General features: G+C 33.2%; 1 protein-coding gene across 7 annotated transcripts in view; it reads left to right on the top strand.

Moving 5' to 3' along the window:
• Positions 1-941: 941 nt before the first annotated feature.
• Positions 942-22,631, top strand: part of LOC142351886 (cAMP-dependent protein kinase type I-alpha regulatory subunit-like) — a 42,553-nt gene continuing 20,863 nt past the window's right edge. The window contains exons 1-2 of one of the 7 annotated variants that reach the window (XM_075404133.1): positions 942-1,218; positions 21,194-21,986. In XM_075404133.1, the coding sequence (XP_075260248.1) occupies positions 21,726-21,986 (261 nt within the window). In that variant the 5' untranslated portion in view covers positions 942-1,218; positions 21,194-21,725. The other 6 variants (XM_075404131.1, XM_075404129.1, XM_075404128.1 and 3 more) reach the window with 6 other exon arrangements.

Genomic DNA, 22,631 nt, shown 5'->3' with positions numbered 1-22,631 from the left:
TGTTCAAATTTGTGCATGCGCTTTCTGAGCCTACAGACGAAAAAGGTATAAATTAGCAGGGACTAAAATATACTATAGCCATTGTGACTAAAAGGTAGTAGTTATTTAGCTATTCCTTCGTAATCTTACAGCGTATGCGTGCCGTGCGACTGGAATAAAAGCTTGCTGTGATTTTATCTTTTTTATCTTTTTCCTCAAAAAATCTAAATACTCCGCATATTCTCAAATTTACGGAAAAGTAATACAAAAAAAGTACGCGAAAAATTATTTGAAAATACATCATAGTCCATTCGTGCAATAATACGTGTGCATATCTATCTCGCGCGAGTATAACTAATTTTCGCTTGTATTTTGTGATATATTTTTTGCATTTCTTTTTTGTAGTATTATCAAAGGATTAAATGAAAAAATGTATACACATATATGGCCTAGCGAATTATACTAGCAAGCCGTGCGTTGTAGAAAATACATTTATTGTAAGAAAAACAGGCGGTTGGAAATTTTTTTCCGAAAAAAAGGCTGAAAGATTTTTCCTAGTTATATTTTTCCTTGCGACTTAGTTGCGTGTGTGTTATAATATATAACATAAGCAAAGGATTGTTTTAGGCATAGCATTACGTTGTCAATTTTACTACTAAGTGGACGGAGTAAGAACGAAATAAGAACTCAAATTCAAAACCAAAATAGCCCCGTTAATTCTTCCACAACCTTTGCTAACTTTCTCTATTCTTTTACCTTATAACTATATTACTTTTACTGTCCGCTACCGAAGCTCTGTGTCTTTCAAATTCCCCCAAAATTCAACTTGAATTAGAATAGTTCTTCCGACCAAATAAGCAAAATCGAACGCGTGCTACCGACGTATGCTTATGGTAATAGTTGAAAATATACCCTCCAACCGATTTATAATAACCCGAGTTAGTCTTCATAACTTAACGCGGAGTAATGGTTAATATGTTATAACCAGTCTAAGGTTATATAACCATATATACTTTGCAGAACACATACGTCCGTATAAGTCCACTGCGATAGCAAAAACAGCGCGGAATAGATTAATCCTTTATGTATTTTTTCTTATTTTATTCCCTGTTGTAGCTTGCTGCACGTGAACAAATGTGCGTTCGCGCCGGCCGTTTCGCAAGTATTAAATTTTAGCCCTTTCCCTTCTGTTTCTGGTTACAATTGTAGAACTGAACGCGTCTATATCGCCGTGTTTTGGTGAGTAGAAAATAATCGCATGTGACAAGCTTTTTCCATGTTTAAATATTACCCGTTTATCTGAAGATTATTACACGCTCATATACACACGTAGTATAAACATAAACGGACTATTTTAATACTTTTTGGGCAAAGTTGAAATCAATTTGCTTATTGCTGTCTTTCAAGGTAAGTTCCCGATTTCAAACTGTGATAAGTTATTAGAGTTCAAATTTCCAGCGCAGTTTTTTCAATCTGAAAGGTTTTTTAAATTTCCTATTTAATGAAAATTTACATGTTTATTTTAACTTGCTTTTGTTTTTGAAAAATGTCAGTTTTGTTTTAATTGGACTTTATTGTATTTCTTAGGAAAAGATATATATATATATATATATATATATATATATATATATATATATATATATATATATATATTTTCGATTTATGCGAAATCAATAAACCAACATGTTTAAATTAAGTTTCATTGTGACAAAAAGTAATAATCAAAAACAAAACGATGATCATGTCATACAATTACAAAAAATTTTCGTTGGTGGTATGTGAGCTATGTATGGGCTATTATTTTCAATGGCAATTGTCGTTACGCGCCAACAGCGGTTAATTTTTTGAACAAGAGCAGTTATTTTTATTTCTTCACGCTACATTAACATTCAGCTAATTCTCGTTTTTGAGTTTTTCTGCTTAAGTTAACAACTACATTATTCAATATTCATAATTCTGGTTCCAATGGATTAAGCGGGTTTTTGACCCATATTATGATTGATGAAATATCAATCTTCAATTTGAAAATGAGGTCGGTAACTTTTAGAGAAAAGTGAACTCAATGACAGATAATGTGGTTTTTGGTAAAATTTAGCGGGCAAAACTCCTTTTTTATAATAAGAAATTCATACCGGCCCGGAATTACATCCCAGGGCATTTCAATACTGAGACATATTGGTGAAAATTAGCATCATAGTGACTCCTCCGAGAAACATTTTTTCCAAAACTGACCTTAAATGATTTTATTTTTGATTTTTCTCGTCATTTTCTAAATAGTACTTTGATTTTTCACACAGTCTTATTCAAAAATATTTCAACTTTAATTTTTAGTGATACCCTTTTAAAAATTGTTTCAGTAATAAAATTGTCTGGGTGGTAAGTTTAAGTGAGTCGAATGGTTTATTTTGCATGGTTATCTTGCAAAAATTCTTAAAACAATTTGTGGCAAAATCAAGTTTCTTTGTCTTACAGGAAGCCTACAAAAGTAAACCATTCATATTCAAAACAACGAAATTTACAGTTAAACTGAATCAATATTGAAAATAGCGACCAATATTGATTTTTTATATGTTTTAAGAGAAGCTCATTTTTAAGTGTGCTATTTAACGTATACCATTTTCTACAACTTTTGTTTTAAAAAATTCTATTGTGCTGCAAATATTAAAAAATTGGTTCAAACGTCGATCAGTAAATGCAACATTTTTGTATTTTTAGCGACCCAATTGGGCTCTGTTTATTGTTACAATACATTTTTTTGCCTATTTCTTAAAAATCTTTTTTAAAAACAGTTTTTTTTAAAAAAATAAATCTAATTAGAAAATCTTGGTTCATAAACGATCATTGTTATCAGTTCAATCCATGCAATCAACCATGCAATCACACTCGTTTCCTTCTTGGAAAAATTGTTTGAGATAAAACTTCCTGTTCTGGGCAATCAGTTTTCACCCGCCACTGAGTTACAGCTAGTTTGATTATGCATTAAATTTTGAGCTCCCCACGCATTGGGTGAATCAAAGGCTCATCAGTATAGATTGTCCCCGCTCATAGATGACACACTATTCAACGCCGACTCCCCTCTTAACTTCTGCAACAAGGATTCAAAGATTTGCTCCAGTTTCACATGTGTCTATAATCTTGCATCCCTTGCTAGGAGCCTGATTGCAGACCCCCGAATTGCTGTAACAGAGACTGATTGAGATAACCTACTGAAGTCTACCGACAACCCCGCGGGTTGCAAAATTCTGTTATCAGCCAGAGTAGCGATTCGTTTGAGGGTCTTACGAACTGTCTCTGAAAATCCTAAAACGTTTCCAAAAGGAATGAATTGAATTCCGACTTCACTAGAGTTCTGACCGTACTGTTCGTACTTCCTGTCCTCAGCAGCTGACAGTGCGAAACCACTCTTCTCCGACGCATTCATAATGAGGCTTGACTGCAAGGGAGAAGTGACGGTAACGGCTAAAGCTGCTGGTTGACCGGCATTCCATACAGGTAAGAAAATATCGCCCCGTCTGGAGTTATTGTCGGGTAGTAAACTTTTCTGTGCACAAATGGGAGACAAAAGAGCTCCCGAGCAAGCTGATATAATTCTGTCTCGTATACGATCATGACGAGAGATCATATCACCGCGACCATGGCATGACATCTTATTACATCTAGAGTCCCAGATTTACAAAAAGGACATTTTCTCTCGTTCAAAAACAATTTTACACCCAGTCGATATTTGAGAGCAACATGGAACTCATTGGAAGATAGGTGTAGTCCCAGAGCTGGAATGGGGAGGCGGATAACCAGGCACCAGACTGCGGCAGAGAAAGAGAATGTAAGCGAGCTTACATTCTCTTTCTCTTATTCTCTTATGGAACTTTGTTTTCCTAACAAGTTTTCGAAGGCTGAGTTATCAAGTTCTTCCTGAATTTTTCTTTGAGAAGGATATGTCATCGCAATTTCGCTGAATTCTCCAACTGCCTTAACAAATGAGATGTCTTTAGTTGGATTATGGCCTGTTAATTTTTCTACAGGCACAGAGAATTGAAAAACAGATCTAACGTATGCAGCCTGTACTTGGTCCGCTGATCGTCTTATTCTTACACCGGTTTTATTGATTGGAAGCATGCTTGGTCCCAAGAGGTGTCTGACAACAAAACTCCAAGAATACCTTCAAAGGTTGCACGCTGAACCGAATCAAAATTTCGAAGGATTTTATTTGATTCGTCCAAAGGAGAATTGCATCGCAATGAGTAGACCATTTTGGGAGCACCAAGGCATAAACGCAAAACACCAAGAGCACATTGAGAGTTGTCTACATATGCTTAATTGTCTAGAAGTTCCTCTGATTTTTTAATGCGTTTGAGTATACAAGAGGAAACATACATCAGATCCTATAACAGCTCCTAAAAATTCAATTCCATCTACACAGTTCCTCTTGATCAAACTGTCGATTTTCGTCAGGCCTTAGATTGACCATCACTCGCACTTATCCTTCCTGATTTCTAAACCAAATTTTTCTCCTGATTCTGAGAGAATTTCTAACGCTTTACAAAGTTCGATCTCGGTTCCTGCAATAATTCCGTCTTCGAGATACCAGCAATGATGCGAGAGATTTGGTAATTTGCTTTCGATTTCGTCAGTAAGAGGCCAGATAGCAAACGAAAACAAAAGTGGACCTGGTGGATCGCCTTGTTGCACTCCTGTCTGACTGTCATCAGTTGAGCTATTGAAGAACAAATCACTATGCTTCGAGTAACAAAAGGATGCAAATGAAATTACACTAGGCATCAAAACTTTTGTTGAGCCCAGGAGATGACTGCGCTTCATTTTCTGAAATCAATTTGGAGTATGCCCCCACTTTTTACTCTCTTCATTCTTTCGAAGGTTATTTTTTGGCATGCACTATGCTCTCGGCACCTCCCCTGAAAGCAACTTCCAACCGCTTTTCACCAAACAACTCAACCGCCTCGATGGCTGCTTCTTTTGCAATGCACTTGGCAACAAGGCGCCGAATAACTTCACCCACAGCAATAGTTATAATGCCGGTTTTCTTTTTATTCAATGCTGTTAATGTAGCACTACAAAAAGCTGGAGCCACTAAGTTTGGGAGCTGGCCCCTGCTGGCCAAGTTCACCAATTTGGTTAGGGAATTCATTGCCCGCTTGGATTGATTGGAAACTGAACAATTGGTTGCGTGGAGAAGATCATCTGGGTACATTTTGGACGGCTCAGCTGCTGTTCAATTCGAAAAAGACTGGCGCTGCAAAAGGACCTTTCCGTCATCGAATTGATAAGCTTCACAGCTATAGTCTTCCATCGGCTCAAGATTTTCGTTTTTCTCTGGAAGCAGTTTTTTGAGTTCAATGAGGGTTTTTCTGCTGTCGGGTGCTATTCCCTCCGATGACAGAATCTTTGCCGCACGACCAAACTGTCCCTGAAGACAAAGTGTTTTCGCTCGGGAGGCAAGTGCTTCAATTGTGCTGTTGCTTTTTTTGCTTGCTTCATTGAAGCCGCTTCGTAACAAAGCGCAGCATACTCACCCGATCTCCATCGCTCAAATCTATTCATCATTGAGTTTTCCTGATGCTGCTTAAGTTTTTTAACCCCTCTGTTTGAAGCAAGCAAAATACATTTGCTAACTGCAAAAAACTTCTTCCAGTTATCAACACAGTCAGGATTCGAGATGCAATTCTCTATGATTGACGTTATAATCCCGGACAATTGGATACGAAACTTTACGGGGATATAGCGGATCGTTGGAATATTTTTACTGCAAATAGTTTTCAAATCTGGTAATTCGCTTGGATTGTCACTGGGGCCTGATTAGCCCCTTCCAGTGTTGCGGATTGAACCAACTCGTCTATGCGGGCAGATAAATCTTTCGGTATCTTTTTCACTGTTGACAAAAGTTGAGTGAAATGTGAATACGCCCAAATTGATTTCGAGCACACCCATTCATCGTAGTTTGGACCCCGCTGCAAGTACCCCACCTTGGACCGGACCAAGTCGTGCTCCAAGATGGAGACTTTATATAGGTTATCTTTTCTGTCGGGATAAAAAGGATAGTTCCAACTGGAATCAGGAAACGAGATAAGTCGTCGTTTATTTTCAGTTCACTCATCTGCTGTGTTAAACCAGTTGAGGTGTCTGATTTAACATTTTTTTTACTAAACTGCTAATGGTTTGTTCCTATGAGTAACTTTTGACGGGAGACATAGAAACTGGCACTTTTTCAATGATATTCCAAGATAATTGAGTAGGGGGGGATGAGTTGTTGATTATATCTTCAGACTGGACCAGATCTTTAGCTCATAGGTTGTATTTCATGTTCAAAACGCGATAACGAATCAACAAGCAAACCGCTCCATGAATCGTATGTTTCGGTGACCTGAAAGGCGACAGGGCTGAGGGTGGGCTGTAAAGTTTGGATCCAACTGGTTTTGACAACCTTCATCGGCCTCAACTCGAAAGTCTGGATAATCTCCCGTCACACTTTCACTCCACAATGTAATTTTAAAGACAAAAAATGAAGGGGTTTTAAGGTGGGTCCTAGAGTTGCAGAATGTACAAAATTTGTTTTTAAAGAGGGTCTAATCAGAAAGTTCTCAATAAATCCAGAGCACGTGCACCATTAAGTTTTTTATTTAGGGAAAATTTTAGAAAAGAGCAGCCAATGAGAGCTGGATGTGATATTTTTCTGAAGAGTAAACATTTTGAGTGCGCACTTCTGGGTTCCACAAAAACCTAGATAACCGACTGCGGCTTAGATTTTGATGATTTTTTTCCAGATTGATTATTCATTTCTTAATGATGACCAAGTGATTGAGAAAACGATTTTGAGCTCCTCCAATTTGCTTGGTTTCCAGTTCATTAATTTCCATGACCCGTTTTCCAAAACTAAAAAAGAGAAGCTAAAAAAGAATTAGCCTAGAACGGCTAATATTGAGACGAAACTCTTCATTATTGAGTTTTCCTGCTTTTAAGTAGTTAATGATGAGGATTTGCTTCTCATGTTGTTTGAACTACTTTTATGAATCAACAATGCTTGCTGTCGTTACGGTATTTTAATTAATGTAGTCTACTAAAAGGGAAACAGTAGAAAATTTGCAAACAATTGCGCAACCATGAACACCTTTGGCTTTAATTAGTCCACGAACCCTATTTCAAATCGTATTACACCTAGTAGTCAAAAGACCAAAACATTCTTTTTTTTTCTTTGATTACGATCGGTGAATGAAATTCCTGGTTTGTATGCTTATCGGCTCAGCCACAAAAATGAACTGTTTTTTTTTTAAATTTTTTTTGAGAACCTACTATTTTTCTGCTGCTTTTTGGGAATTTTTGTTTTTCGGAAAGTTTAAACATTGTCCCAACGTTATTTTTTTTGTGATTTGATTGTGCTAGGTCGAAGTAACGTACTATCAAAAATGATTTTCAACCGACATGTTCATTTCTTCAAAAAATTTTTCTAACTGTAAGCATTCAAAACGGAGAACGAAAGTGAGAACGAAAACCTTGTGTAAGGAAAATGAATTTCCATTATAAAAATGCGTCTTTTTTTCTGTTTTCCTTAATCAGTAGCTCATCAAATTTTCTTTTTATTCATGTATAACAAAATCCCTTTCCCAATCTGTGGATGCTTTTGAATCCTATTGTCCTATAAACAAAGAATACAGGGTTTTTGAAAAAAATACAACAATTCGATAAAGGTGTTCACTTAACGAAACTGCTATATTAAATGTTATTTTGTTTTGTTTTAACTATACCAAAAAATTGTCATAATTTCAAAGTTTTCAAACTTTATCAACTTTGCCAAAAGTTTATCTCTGCATTTCTTCTTTCGCAGGGGGTGTCATTTGAACTGCGTTTGAAAATCGTCTGGAAACAGTTAATTCCTTGCAACAAAACTTTATTAACTGGACCTAAGGGCCAAAAGCGTACTTCTTGCTTTTTAACTTGTTATACTTTTTTCGCCGGTTGATTTTTACGCTTTTTTTAATTAGCGAAAAATAATTCTATTGCTTCAGTTAGATGAAACTTTTGTTCTGAAGCCGCGGCCCAAATTATTTGCTGATGTAAGCAATTCAGGTTTCTGTAATAAGCTCATTTTCTAAAATTTTTTGGTGCTGTTCGCCCTAACATCATAAAATAACAGGGACTTTGGTTTCGAGAATTTCAATCTGTTTTCAGAATACATAGCGACAAAAACGCGCATCTAAAAATTAGATATCGTTTAAGCTAGAAATAATTAGTCTTTTCTCGATTAAAAAGCAATTGGCTTAAAAATGCCTTGAAGTTCATTTTTTTGCTATTAGGTAAAGCAGCTTGTTTACGAGGTTTAATTTGTTCCGTTTTTGAGGGTGAGGGGGAGGGGTGCGTATAAAATGCGCCTGTAAACTCTTTGAAAACAATTATTTCGTTATAATTTGATCTTTTCGGGAAGTGTTGTTTCCTTTCTGTTTCCTGTTAAAAACGCTTAACGCTCGGTTATTCCTTGGCTTTTATTTTTTTTCGTTCACGCCAATTTATTGCACGATGTATAAACATTATTATTTGTGGCATTTTGTCGTTGCGTAGGTTTTCACATTTTAGCAGTCAATAAAGCTTATAATTGTTTATAATTTGACTGAAATAATGGCAGTTTGAAGGAAACGCTAAAACAAAATTGAAAATCAGCATGAATTTTCGCGTATTTTATCCTCGCATCAGTTGAAATTTTCGTCACTGACTTTCAGCGTATTTTGATAAAATTTATAACACTTTTCCGAGTTCAAAATATTTAAAAAATGTGGTTTAAGAAAATTTGCTGAACTTTTGAGTTTTTCTGACTCGATTAAAATTAGAAATTGCGTATTCATTCTATTAGAACATTGTATCCAATTGTTTTTTATGAGAAAAGCATTTACACTTTGATTCGCTAGTGATGTTAAAAACTAAATTTTGGGATGAAATGAATAGGTAGGTGTTCAAAATTTTTCAGAAAATGGGGAAATTTAGCCGAAAATGGCATCTCACAATTTTTATTCGTCACATTAGAGCTCTTACCATAATTAGTTTTACCAGAATTGTAAGGAAAAACTTATGGAAGAATTACATAACAAGGAAGAAAACAAATAAGTATATGATTTTTATAGTTTTCCTTTTTTTTTGTTTTTCCCCGTTAAGAATACAATTTCCTAATGATGGCATAAAATTAACCTGCTGAGTTTCAAATTGCTGCAACCTTTTTTGCCACTTTAGACTGAAAGACAAATGACCCTTAAGTATTTCAGACGAAAAAAAAACTTCAATTTAGCACTGCAAACTTGAATAGCATGCAGCTACCAATGCTAAATATACAATAAAAAAAATATAAATCTGAACAAAAATATGATATAAAAACGTGCAATTTTCCACAGTGATTTTTATAAAGATTATTAATCTCGACGGAGGAAGATGTTGAAGGAAAATTGTTTCCCATTTATCAAAAACCTTTTGAAAACTGGCGAACTCTCCTCGTATGTAAGTACAATGGTTTGCTTGATAAGGCTCGAGAATTGTCTGGTCTAAAACGTGAAGAGACTGAATGAATATAAATTTAAGTTCAATTGTGATTCCAGATGTCTTTTTCAATGATTGTTGGTTATCATTTTGGGGTTCAAGTTGCGAGTCTTGTCAAAAAGAGTGTTTCAAAGGGCAGTTTTTTCGAGGGAATTTGCTGATTTTAGGGCAGAAATTTTTTACCATCAAAAAATACTTCAAAAGAAAAATTTTTCTAAAGAAAATTTTTTGTGAAAGCGAATTTTCTATCAATTAGCTGTTTTTAACAAATATAAATTTCAGTGGGGCGGTATCTTGGGGTGAAAACCATTTTTGTCGGTATTCAGATTTATATTGGGTTCTTCTTTTAGATCGAAAAAAATAGACAAAAAGGGTCAATTCCAACACCTCAATCTCGATTCTTAGCAACATCCTCCCAATTAACTCTTACGACAATTGCTGGCAGGCGGTATAAATTGGCATTAAGTACACGATTGATATAAGAGGAAAAAAGCTGTGTCTTCAAAATTTTAAAATTTTGTTGTGAAATCGTTTTTTTAACTTTGAGCTTATAATTATTTTCAATTTCATTTTTTTCCTTAACTAATTACTTGTTTAAGTTAGAGCTGGAGTTTTTTGCCTAATTTGGGGAGTAAATCTAGGAGTGATGACATTGCCGCACTTTTGAATAATCTTTTGCCTTTCCTCCTTCGAGCTGTCCCTTTAAATAGTTTTCTTGCTTTTAGGTTTTTTCAGGGTTACGACCGCCTTTAATTGAATGCAACATCAATTTTCATTAATTATCACAATCCGTTTAAAGTCTAAAACGGCATTTATGAAACAGCGTACAACAATTAACTATTCGTTGCCTCAAAAAATTTTTGTTTGGAACACCCTAGCAGAAGCCGATAGAAAATTATTTCCAGTTTTCCTATATGTTAAAATCTTCCGAAAATTGGCAAAAGATAATTTTAAAGTCAAACCGATTTGAAATGCATGCTCAAGATTTTGAAATGAGTTTTTACTTTTGAGTGAATACACTCGGCTCCTCATTAATTTTGAGTGTCAGTTCAAATGTGAATACCTTAAATAAAAATCAGAAACGCTTCATGCTTTTAGCCCAAAAGTTTAGATAGTAGAACAAAAAACGTAGCGTAGTAATGTGTACTAAATTCTTGTTCTCCGATGAATTACTGCTAGAGAAAAAGTTTTTCGATTTTTGACAAACTATTATCATTTCGGAGGGTCTTTAGTCGCAATAGTTTAAAATCTCTAAAAATTTGTAAAATTGAAAAAGAGATTTCCAGCAAAAGTTATAAAAGTTAATATATATTAAGGATTTGTGTTTTTTTTAAAACATGGAGCAGTGATAACTGAAATATGAACATTGAGCTTAGATAAGAACCGACCAAAAATCCTAATTGGTTAGATTAAAGATCGTATTTTTGGTTTTTGTTTTCTCTAAATCGACAAAAATCAAAATTTGAAAAGAATTCGCAAAATCCCAATGAAGGGCAGACCTAATTGAAAACTGCTTAATTTCATTCATTATCGGTGAAATGGCGTTTGATACAAAACTAATTTCAAAAACTTTTTCAAAGAAGAATAAAAAGTTTAAAACATTAAATTTATTTTATAATTTTGCGTCACATTTGTTGCTCCAATTGATAATTTTAAAGTACATTTTATGTGAGAAAAGGCATTTGATGCCCCGGCGTTCGAGTTTGAGATTTTTGTAGAAGAATTGTTTGCTGTCATTTGGCGAGAAAATGCAAGTTAATGTTGAGAAATGTATGAGGAACTTTGCTATCGTTTCTTTTTTTGGTTCATTTATCTTGGTTTATGGTATGACCACAAAAAATTGAGCTGGCCATCAATGGAAATGAAGAAAATGATGAAGAATTTTAATCACAATTATCGCAACAAATGACTATAAAATATTACTTGGAATTGAAAAATATATACCGTATTACTCAGTTGATAAAGAAATTGAATCAAAAAGTTCCATCAAAGATTTTTTGTGGAAATTTTGGAAAGTCCTTCTTATTGCTGTTTTGAAGCTCCGGGAAATTGACGAAGAAAACGATAGTTACCATTATTACACCAAATTAATACAATTTTTTCCTACTTTTCGTTTGGACAAAAAGGGACAAGTAATCTTTTTCTCTTACAATAAATAATTTTTATTCAATTTCCAACCCGTGAACAAATGTAGATACATAAATTCAGCTTTAATTTTTATATTTTGACGAAATAGAGTTTCGTAAAACCTTAATTTGATTTGATGCACATACTTGACAAGCGTTTGTTATCAGAACAAAAGTCTGAGCATTATTGTGTAAATTTGGTTTTGTTGCTTGACAAACAAAATAAATCTTTAGTGAAAGATTCTTGCACGATTTCAATGGTTATATTGGTTATGCTACATAAATTTAAATATATAGTGAATCTTGTGTTTTCTTGAGAAATTACAGGTAAACTGTTTCTTCTATTGGTGGTTTCTTCTATTGGTGGTTTTCATATATTTTTCTAGCTGTGGCTGTTTTGGTTACAACATTTTCTGCGTATAGATACGACCTTATGCATGTTGGAAAAAAATAGATCTATTTTGTCCCCCAATTTAGTGGGTATAGAATTTTACCGCTCCTCAATTGCATGTCTTATTTTTGTAAACACGTACGCGCAGTTACCGTAGATAATGTTTGTGTTTTTGTTGTCTATAATATAGAGACAACAATTAGTTCTAAGATAGCAGTTTTTGGACAAATTTTTTTTAGGTTTCAACGCAATTAATTCTATTACAATTTTTGCAAATAAATGTTGAATGTTCGTATATTGTTCTCTGGAAGAAAAACACAACACCCGATTCGAAATAAATGTTGTGAGCTGCCTGAAAAACATCAGTTTTAACTGAGCATCAAGTTACAGTAAAGCAGATAGAATTTGTCGATTTGTCATTCAATCAGCGATACCTATAATTTGTAATGCAAAAGGGGATTTAATCAAATAGTAAAAGCATAGCAGGTAGCATACCAAAATGAATAAAAAATAGTGAAAACGAATTCTCGAAAACGAACTCCGTTAAAAACATACTACAATGTCAACGAAAAAAAAAACAAAATGCAAAGTAACTGTTGTGGGAAGCTAAGTCAGCAGTGAAATTATCTTGTAAGACAAATTTTTCGAGAGGGCATTTTGACCTCACATTTTACGAGAGGTTCCTAGCTAAAGATTGTGGAAAAGTTAGACATCTCATGTTTTTCTATTTTCGTCGCACTTTTTTCAATGCAGTCATTCGCAAATTTTTCTGTTTGCTTGAAACGAGCCATAAATCAAGCCCTGGCCACAAATTTTCCTTTAAAACTAAAGGAAAAACAAAACTGGAATTCTCCGGGAGCGCTGTAAAGATCCCTGTTAGCTGTAAAAGCTCAGTTAAAACCATGCACTTCCAAAAACGACCATTTGAGAGTCTTGAAATTAATTTAGGTACCACTTAATTATAGAACTGAACAAATAGTTTAACCTGATTATAGTTAATGAAATTATTATTTTAACTCTTCTTTAGTTCACTTAATTTTTTTTGAAGTATGTAAGTACAATGGTTTGCTTGATAAGGCTCGAGAATTGTCTGGTCTAAAACGTGAAGAGACTGAATGAATATAAATTTAAGTTCAATTGTGATTCCAGATGTCTTTTTCAATGATTGTTGGTTATCATTTTGGGGTTCAAGTTGCGAGTCTTGTCAAAAAGAGTGTTTCAAAGGGCAGTTTTTTCGAGGGAATTTGCTGATTTTAGGGCAGAAATTTTTTACCATCAAAAAATACTTCAAAAGAAAAATTTTTCTAAAGAAAATTTTTTGTGAAAGCGAATTTTCTATCAATTAGCTGTTTTTAACAAATATAAATTTCAGTGGGGCGGTATCTTGGGGTGAAAACCATTTTTGTCGGTATTCAGATTTATATTGGGTTCTTCTTTTAGATCGAAAAAAATAGACAAAAAGGGTCAATTCCAACACCTCAATCTCGATTCTTAGCAACATCCTCCCAATTAACTCTTACGACAATTGCTGGCAGGCGGTATAAATTGGCATTAAGTACACGATTGATATAAGAGGAAAAAAGCTGTGTCTTCAAAATTTTAAAATTTTGTTGTGAAATCGTTTTTTTAACTTTGAGCTTATAATTATTTTCAATTTCATTTTTTTCCTTAACTAATTACTTGTTTAAGTTAGAGCTGGAGTTTTTTGCCTAATTTGGGGAGTAAATCTAGGAGTGATGACATTGCCGCACTTTTGAATAATCTTTTGCCTTTCCTCCTTCGAGCTGTCCCTTTAAATAGTTTTCTTGCTTTTAGGTTTTTTCAGGGTTACGACCGCCTTTAATTGAATGCAACATCAATTTTCATTAATTATCACAATCCGTTTAAAGTCTAAAACGGCATTTCTGAAACAGCGTACAACAATTAACTATTCGTTGCCTCAAAAAATTTTTGTTTGGAACACCCTAGCAGAAGCCGATAGAAAATTATTTCCAGTTTTCCTATATGTTAAAATCTTCCGAAAATTGGCAAAAGATAATTTTAAAGTCAAACCGATTTGAAATGCATGCTCAAGATTTTGAAATGAGTTTTTACTTTTGAGTGAATACACTCGGCTCCTCATTAATTTTGAGTGTCAGTTCAAATGTGAATACCTTAAATAAAAATCAGAAACGCTTCATGCTTTTAGCCAAAAGTTTAGATAGTAGAACAAAAAACGTAGCGTAGTAATGTGTACTAAATTCTTGTTCTCCGATGAATTACTGCTAGAGAAAAAGTTTTTCGATTTTTGACAAACTATTATCATTTCGGAGGGTCTTTAGTCGCAATAGTTTAAAATCTCTAAAAATTTGTAAAATTGAAAAAGAGATTTCCAGCAAAAGTTATAAAAGTTAATATATATTAAGGATTTGTGTTTTTTTTAAAACATGGAGCAGTGATAACTGAAATATGAACATTGAGCTTAGATAAGAACCGACCAAAAATCCTAATTGGTTAGATTAAAGATCGTATTTTTGGTTTTTGTTTTCTCTAAATCGACAAAAATCAAAATTTGAAAAGAATTCGCAAAATCCCAATGAAGGGCAGACCTAATTGAAAACTGCTTAATTTCATTCATTATCGGTGAAATGGCGTTTGATACAAAACTAATTTCAAAAACTTTTTCAAAGAAGAATAAAAAGTTTAAAACATTAAATTTATTTTATAATTTTGCGTCACATTTGTTGCTCCAATTGATAATTTTAAAGTACATTTTATGTGAGAAAAGGCATTTGATGCCCCGGCGTTCGAGTTTGAGATTTTTGTAGAAGAATTGTTTGCTGTCATTTGGCGAGAAAATGCAAGTTAATGTTGAGAAATGTATGAGGAACTTTGCTATCGTTTCTTTTTTTGGTTCATTTATCTTGGTTTATGGTATGACCACAAAAAATTGAGCTGGCCATCAATGGAAATGAAGAAAATGATGAAGAATTTTAATCACAATTATCGCAACAAATGACTATAAAATATTACTTGGAATTGAAAAATATATACCGTATTACTCAGTTGATAAAGAAATTGAATCAAAAAGTTCCATCAAAGATTTTTTGTGGAAATTTTGGAAAGTCCTTCTTATTGCTGTTTTGAAGCTCCGGGAAATTGACGAAGAAAACGATAGTTACCATTATTACACCAAATTAATACAATTTTTTCCTACTTTTCGTTTGGACAAAAAGGGACAAGTAATCTTTTTCTCTTACAATAAATAATTTTTATTCAATTTCCAACCCGTGAACAAATGTAGATACATAAATTCAGCTTTAATTTTTATATTTTGACGAAATAGAGTTTCGTAAAACCTTAATTTGATTTGATGCACATACTTGACAAGCGTTTGTTATCAGAACAAAAGTCTGAGCATTATTGTGTAAATTTGGTTTTGTTGCTTGACAAACAAAATAAATCTTTAGTGAAAGATTCTTGCACGATTTCAATGGTTATATTGGTTATGCTACATAAATTTAAATATATAGTGAATCTTGTGTTTTCTTGAGAAATTACAGGTAAACTGTTTCTTCTATTGGTGGTTTCTTCTATTGGTGGTTTTCATATATTTTTCTAGCTGTGGCTGTTTTGGTTACAACATTTTCTGCGTATAGATACGACCTTATGCATGTTGGAAAAAAATAGATCTATTTTGTCCCCCAATTTAGTGGGTATAGAATTTTACCGCTCCTCAATTGCATGTCTTATTTTTGTAAACACGTACGCGCAGTTACCGTAGATAATGTTTGTGTTTTTGTTGTCTATAATATAGAGACAACAATTAGTTCTAAGATAGCAGTTTTTGGACAAATTTTTTTTAGGTTTCAACGCAATTAATTCTATTACAATTTTTGCAAATAAATGTTGAATGTTCGTATATTGTTCTCTGGAAGAAAAACACAACACCCGATTCGAAATAAATGTTGTGAGCTGCCTGAAAAACATCAGTTTTAACTGAGCATCAAGTTACAGTAAAGCAGATAGAAATTGTTGATTTGTCATTCAATCAGCGATACCTATAATTTGTAATGCAAAAGGGGATTTAATCAAATAGCAAAGCATAGTAGGTAGCATACCAAAATGAATAAAAAATAGTGAAAACGAATTCTCGAAAACGAACTCCGTTAAAAACATACTACAATGTCAACGAAAAAAAAAACAAAATGCAAAGTAACTGTTGTGGGAGGCTCAGTCAGCAGTGAAGTTAATACGTCGATCTTGCAAGAGACAAATTTTTCGAGAGGGCATTTTGACCTCAAATTTTACGAGCGGTTCCTAGCTAAAGATTGTGGAAAAGTTAGACATCTCATGTTTTTCTATTTTTGTTGCACTTTTTTCAATGCAGTCATTCGCAAATTTTTCTGTTGGCTTGAAACGAGCCGTAGTTCAAGCCCTGATCACAAATTTGCCTTTAAAACTAAAGAAAAAACCAAACTGGAATTCTCCGGGATCGCTGTAAAGATCCCTGTTAGCTGTAAAAGCTCAGTTAAAACCATGCACTTCCAAAAACGACCATTTGAGAGTCTTGAAATTAATTTAGGTACCACTTAATTATAGAACTGAACAAATAGTTTAACCTGATTATAGTTGATGAAATTATTATTTTAACTCTTTTTTAGTTCACTAAAACTAGTTTGAAGAGAATTTGACTATCTGAACGTTTTTCTTATTTTTCTCCCTAATTTCCCTAACCCAAATTTCATATCAGAAACGCCAAGAATAATATTTGTTTAAAAAAACCATAAATTTTTTATCAGTGCCATTCTTCTATTTATAGTAGAAAACTGACACTTCCATTTTTTGCTCTTTCTCAGTGCTCGTTTGTTAACTAAGACATTACTTAAAAAATTACAAAAAAATGATTGAAGAGGCCTGGTTTTGTATAAACATTTTTTAAAAACATTTTTAATGAACACATTAGCATATTAACGCTGGCTATCTTTAAAAAATGTTCTTGTTTTATCAGGAAATTATCAGTTCTAGATTATTATACTCCATCACTAAAAGTAAAAAGTCTTACTTTGAAAGTGAGATTTTTTCACTCGTTACGTATATGTAATCGCTTCAATGTCAAGTTTTGCCTGTATTTCGTATATCAACTCCGAAATATATCAACGGATTTTGGAGTCGATGGAGCGTCTAATCAAGCGCACACCTGCGCTATAAGCCAGCCATATATAATCAATACTAACATGTACTGCGTCTGAACTTAAGTACTTATACTCACGCATTCTTACTTTCTTTTACTTTATTTATAAAAAGAAATTTTAAAAGCGTTGCTAGAACTGAGAAAAAATCGATTAATACACAGAGAAACTCGAAAAGCATAATTACAAATAAATTATAAGCACAATATCGCTTCATTTGCTTCGTAACAACTTTATCGTTGATAGTTTTTGCAGTTTCCAAACTTTTCTAGTCTGCTTTTGTAGTTTAGAAAAACGATATTAAAGTCAAAAAAGACGTAATAAAAGTCGCGTTTTAAAATACTCGTGGTTTGAACCATTTCCAAACATTGTTACGTTTTGTTTAAAATATCAAGACAGAATCAAGGTTTGTTCTATTTTCTTTTCACATGTTTTATAATTATTTCCGGAATAAATAGTTTGTATTATTTGAAAACTATTCATGAATTCTTTTAACTCTTACTTTATATGGCTACTTTATAATTTTATCTTTAATTATTGATATACATAGAATGAAAAGCGAACAGATAATATGGAATCAAATTTAAATACATTTGTGTGTGTGTGTGTGCGGGGCGGGGTGGGGGTGGGGGGGGGTTTGGGATTGGGGTGGAGCTTAATTTTTCATTCATATGTTTTTCCATTTATCTTTCAGGAGAAATTTCAATAAAAGCTTGTTTGCTTTATGTTCAATGCTATAATATACTGCAGTTTCCATCCAGTTTTATTCATATATTCCTTTTGTGTGATAAAAACCAGTTGAGAGAGTAGAAATGTCATTTTGATATTCAATTGTCAATCGACTTCCCCATAAATGACAATGAGTGTATTGAGCTAATTGGCAGAATCAGTATTTTTCCTAACTTTCGTTACAAATTTCCTGTAAAAGCATTACGCTTGAGCGAAGCATTCTTTCGAACAGAAAACTAAATCTTATTTTGACAAAAAAAATTATAGTGACAACTATTTAATCTTACAATATAAATTTTGCATTTCATGTTTTTTTCGGTTTCTCCTTCGTTATAATTTTAACAAAAAATCTTTTTCATTCCTCTTCATTCACCCCTTTATTATTTAAACCCTTCTACCCTATAACATTTCACCCCTATTTTAATCTTTTTTGTATTTAGGACTGTTAAATTAGTAAAACATGTAATTGGCCATGACAATGCAACAGTGGCCCGTGAGACTTTATATGAAACTATCAAAGCCAAGCATGGGTTAAATTATTAGCCCAACTATGAGAAAATATGCCTCTAATGTCGACTGATAATTGGCAGGATGAAATGATAGTGGGGTGATATAATAGAATGCTTAAGTGATAGATGGGCTAAGTGATATGGAGTCAAGATATGCGGGGTTAAATGAATCGGGGTGAAAAGAATTAGAACCAATTTCTATATCTTGGAAAAAATTTTGACTTGTTTTACATTAGCTTTGCTAAAAGAGATTAATCCTCGAGCAACCAGAAAAAAAACCAACAATAGATTATTAAAGAAAGTCAATATTGAGAGTTTTAGAAAAGTCGGCGATCTCTTGCCAGCAAAACATGCAGGTTCGACAGCGTTTCCCTTGTACTGAAATATTCTTTTGCATCTTTATAAGATGTTGAGAGTGAAAACACAAAAATTCCAGTTTGAAAAAGATACCAAATGCAAACGCTAAAATTTTTACTGCAAAAAACAAACAGTTAGCTTTCATAATCATTTTTTTGAGAAAGAAAGTATTTGGAAAAAATAAATTCCAGCTCCTCGATTTGTGGCAAACTAAAATGTTGCAAACAAATGTTAGTTTTCTTTTTGGATAAAAAAGTAAATGATGGCAATACTTTTACTGTTGTGCATCCACTTTTAAATTGTTAGGGTTTAATTTGCTAACTTTTTCGTTGTATGTAGATCAGGACACTAATTAGGTGCTGGTATTTTAAATATGAAACATCAGACATCTGCAAAGTCTTACATCGGTTTTATAATACAAAAACGACGGAAATGTTTTTCGAAACGAAATACCATATTGTTTTTTTTCTGAACCATATCTCAGTTAAAATAAAACTGATTAAGTTTTTAATCGTTCAAATATAACCATACTTTCCTGCGGCAAATCATTAAAAAAATTTCACATTTTTCACATTTTTTATTTCTCTTCTTTTTCAATTTGATACATTATATCTGTGCCTGTTGATAGTTTGAAGTGTTTAGATGGCCATCTTATATACTAGAAAATTTTTACCATTATTGAATTAAGTTGAATTAAATACCGTCATTAGGCAAGAATTTAATCTGATATATACTATAATGTTTTAAGTTATTAAAGTAAAAATTCTATATTTGCTTGAAGTGGTTTTAAAAATAATTTCTTATAGAAGCTCAATTTTTGCAAAGCTATATGATAACTACTGTTTTTCACAACCAAATTTTTTGACGATAGAAAAACAATAGTCGGAAGACGGAAATTAGATTACCATTCGTGGGTTAATAGATTATTTGTCGAAAACTAGTTGATCAGCCCTATTTTCAGCTTCAGTTTTGCCAATTAAAGAAAGCTACTATTGCGTTCAACTGAATAAGTAAAAAGAATTCCATTTCGGCTGATTAGTTTTCAATTTTTTGTTGTCAAAGTTTGAAAAGATCTGAAGAGATATATTCTTATTTCCATGTTCGGTCTTTGCTGTAATTTAATTTCCTGCTTCTATTTTCAAATTTAGATGATTTTCTGATCTTTTTGACTGAGTTCTTGTCAACTGCATAATTTTTGTACCTTTTGTCGTGTAAAATTCCTTAAATGGACATTTTGGCTCTCTTGTGAAGATTAAGTGAATAAACTAAATGTGAAAATTGCGCTAAAAGCTTTTAGAGACATAACCGGAATTAACCGAAACATAATCATTGACTAGTTATATAATTACAGAAAAAGAGACCCATTATTTTCAAGTTTAGTAACCGCTCATCTAAAAAAAAGTTAAATTGGAGGATATCGAGGTGGGGGGGGGGGGGGTAACATTTTAAGATGGTTCAGATTTATCCAATTATTTTTCAGGGAAGTATTAAAATGTGAATCTGAAGCACGAAAACGAATCTGTATCAAGAGAAAAATGTTTTCCATTTTTCTTTTTTAGCTATTGTACTTCATCCAATTTGTTCATTTTCTCCTATTTAGTCTTTAATTGCTTCCTTTAGAAACCGAATTTCAATCTTATTGCAGAAATTTACCAAGTTGGGTTATCATTTTTCAGACGTTCTTTGTTTCCTTTCGTTTTTTAAGTCTATTTTCCACACTAGCACGCAATACTTTTTTTCATTTTGTTTCATTTTCCCCCGTTTTTGCAAATATAGTGTTTTTATGCGGCTGTGCTGTTGATACGGCCGTTGCTATTCAAAAAGGGACCTAATTTGCTTTTCCCCAAAGGCGCATCCCCGCTTTCGTTTTGAGCCTGATAATAAGAAACATTTATACTATTTATAACAGCAATTATGTTTTCAGTAATTACCAATCTTTTAAAACTGTAATAGTTTATATTGATTAAGTTTACCGATTGCGAGTGTTTTTTTAATTATTTTTCTAAACAAGCGTTAAAAACGGAGTTTCTGAAAGGAAAATTTTTTTCAACTTGTTGTGACAGAGATGCGCATTTTAATAGTATTATATTTTATGTGTAATCTTAAATGAAATACAATACGATCAGATCGAAAAATTGCAGACAAAGGAATCATTTCTTTTTTTTTTTTTTGGGGGGGGGGGGGGGGTATGGCATGGTCATGACTAAACAAACATTGAAAAGGAAACCTTCATTTGTGTTTGCATTTATCTTCAACATGTGACGTACAATCAAATATGAGCGGCAAAAAGTCGCCGGTTTAAAAATTAAGTTCACCAAATTTTTGTCTTTGTAAATATATAAACTTCGAAATAATATTTTGTTTTTTTTTGTCCAATATATTGTTTTGTTTCAGTTTCAGTTGCCAATTAGCGGCATTTATTTCTCCGAGCTGAGCGCGAAAAGAAGTTATTATCCCGTGAAATAACTTTACTAACAGCATACAACTTTTTACGTCATAACCGGGAAAACAGTTTGTTCACAAATTGTTTACGAGTGAACTTGCCGAGTTATTTGTCAACAACAATTTTTATTTACCGCGTGATTCTTTTGAGCGTGAGATTTCGGCGACATAAAACTATAAGAATTTTTATTTATTATTGTTTATACATTACAGTTTTTAAGAACTTATTGACAAATTTCGATAACATCGATCAAATTACGTTCACAAAATTATTATCCCTAAATTCTCCCATATTTGAGCATTTTTCAGTTTTCAAGATAAGTATAACTTGGGTTTAACTGGGTTAAATTGTTTACTTGGGTTGCCCAGTAATAGTTACGACCTTATTTTTCGGGCGGACAAAAAATAAATTTTCTGCTTCTTATTTTTAAAATTTACAAACTCCACTTTTACAATTTGAGTTAAATTCGGAGCGCGAGAAATTATCACAATGGGCAAAGTTTTTTCCTCGCCCCGCGAGAGCGCCCGAAGTGTCCAGCGACGGATGTCAAATTTGGGCAAAAAGAAGAAAACTGATTCAAATGCCGAAGAATCCAGCAAAAACAAGCACGAGGAGGAAGATGATATTCTGGAGGACGAGCCCCCGCCGCCCCAGCCCCAAAGTGATAGTGGTACTAAAGGTGTTCGAAGGAGGGGAGCAGTTTCGGCCGAGGCAGTCACTGAAGAAGATATTGCTAACTACAAAAAAGTGGTAAGTTATTACTAGATAGTTATAACCCAGATAAGAACAAAAATCTTGCGCAAATTTTTGCAGGATTATTGCAGTCTATCCGATTTTATTTTTCAGAATAATTGCAAAATCTGGTCTTTTTTCTGCAGGATTATTGCAAAATCTTCGGATTTTTTTGCAAAATTATTGCAAAATCTTTTCGATTTTTTGCAGAATTATTGCAAAATCTTTTCGATTTTTTGCAGGATATTTCAAAATTTTGTCAATTTTGTTGCAAGATCATTGCAAAATCTTTTCTTTTTTTGCAGGATTGTTGCAATTTCTTGTCTTTTTTGCAGGACTGTTGCAAAATCTTTTCGATTTTTGCCGCATTTTTGCAGAATTGTGTAGCCTGGACTAAGGCAGATGTAATCAGTAGTAAAAAGTAACAACATGCCTCGGGCATGAATTTACGTGACTCTTATCAAGTCAGAGAGAAAATTTGAAATTAATCGAGAACGGCGCAGTGTTCAGAGATATGAGCCACATTTTTGACGACTGGAAGCCAGAATCTGGAAAAAGTGGAAATTGCTAAAGCGTTTGCGTTAGTTACAATAAACTTCACATGAAAAAAAAACAAATGTTCCAAATTTTCTACTTGAATATCACTTGAAAACACGACAATCC

The sequence above is a fragment of the Convolutriloba macropyga genome, chromosome 13 (assembly GCF_964194025.1).
Source record: "Convolutriloba macropyga chromosome 13, txConMacr16.3, whole genome shotgun sequence".
Lineage (NCBI taxonomy): Eukaryota > Metazoa > Xenacoelomorpha > Acoela > Convolutidae > Convolutriloba > Convolutriloba macropyga.
Note: the sequence above shows the minus strand (reverse complement) of the source record. Positions and strands in the feature narration are given on the sequence as shown.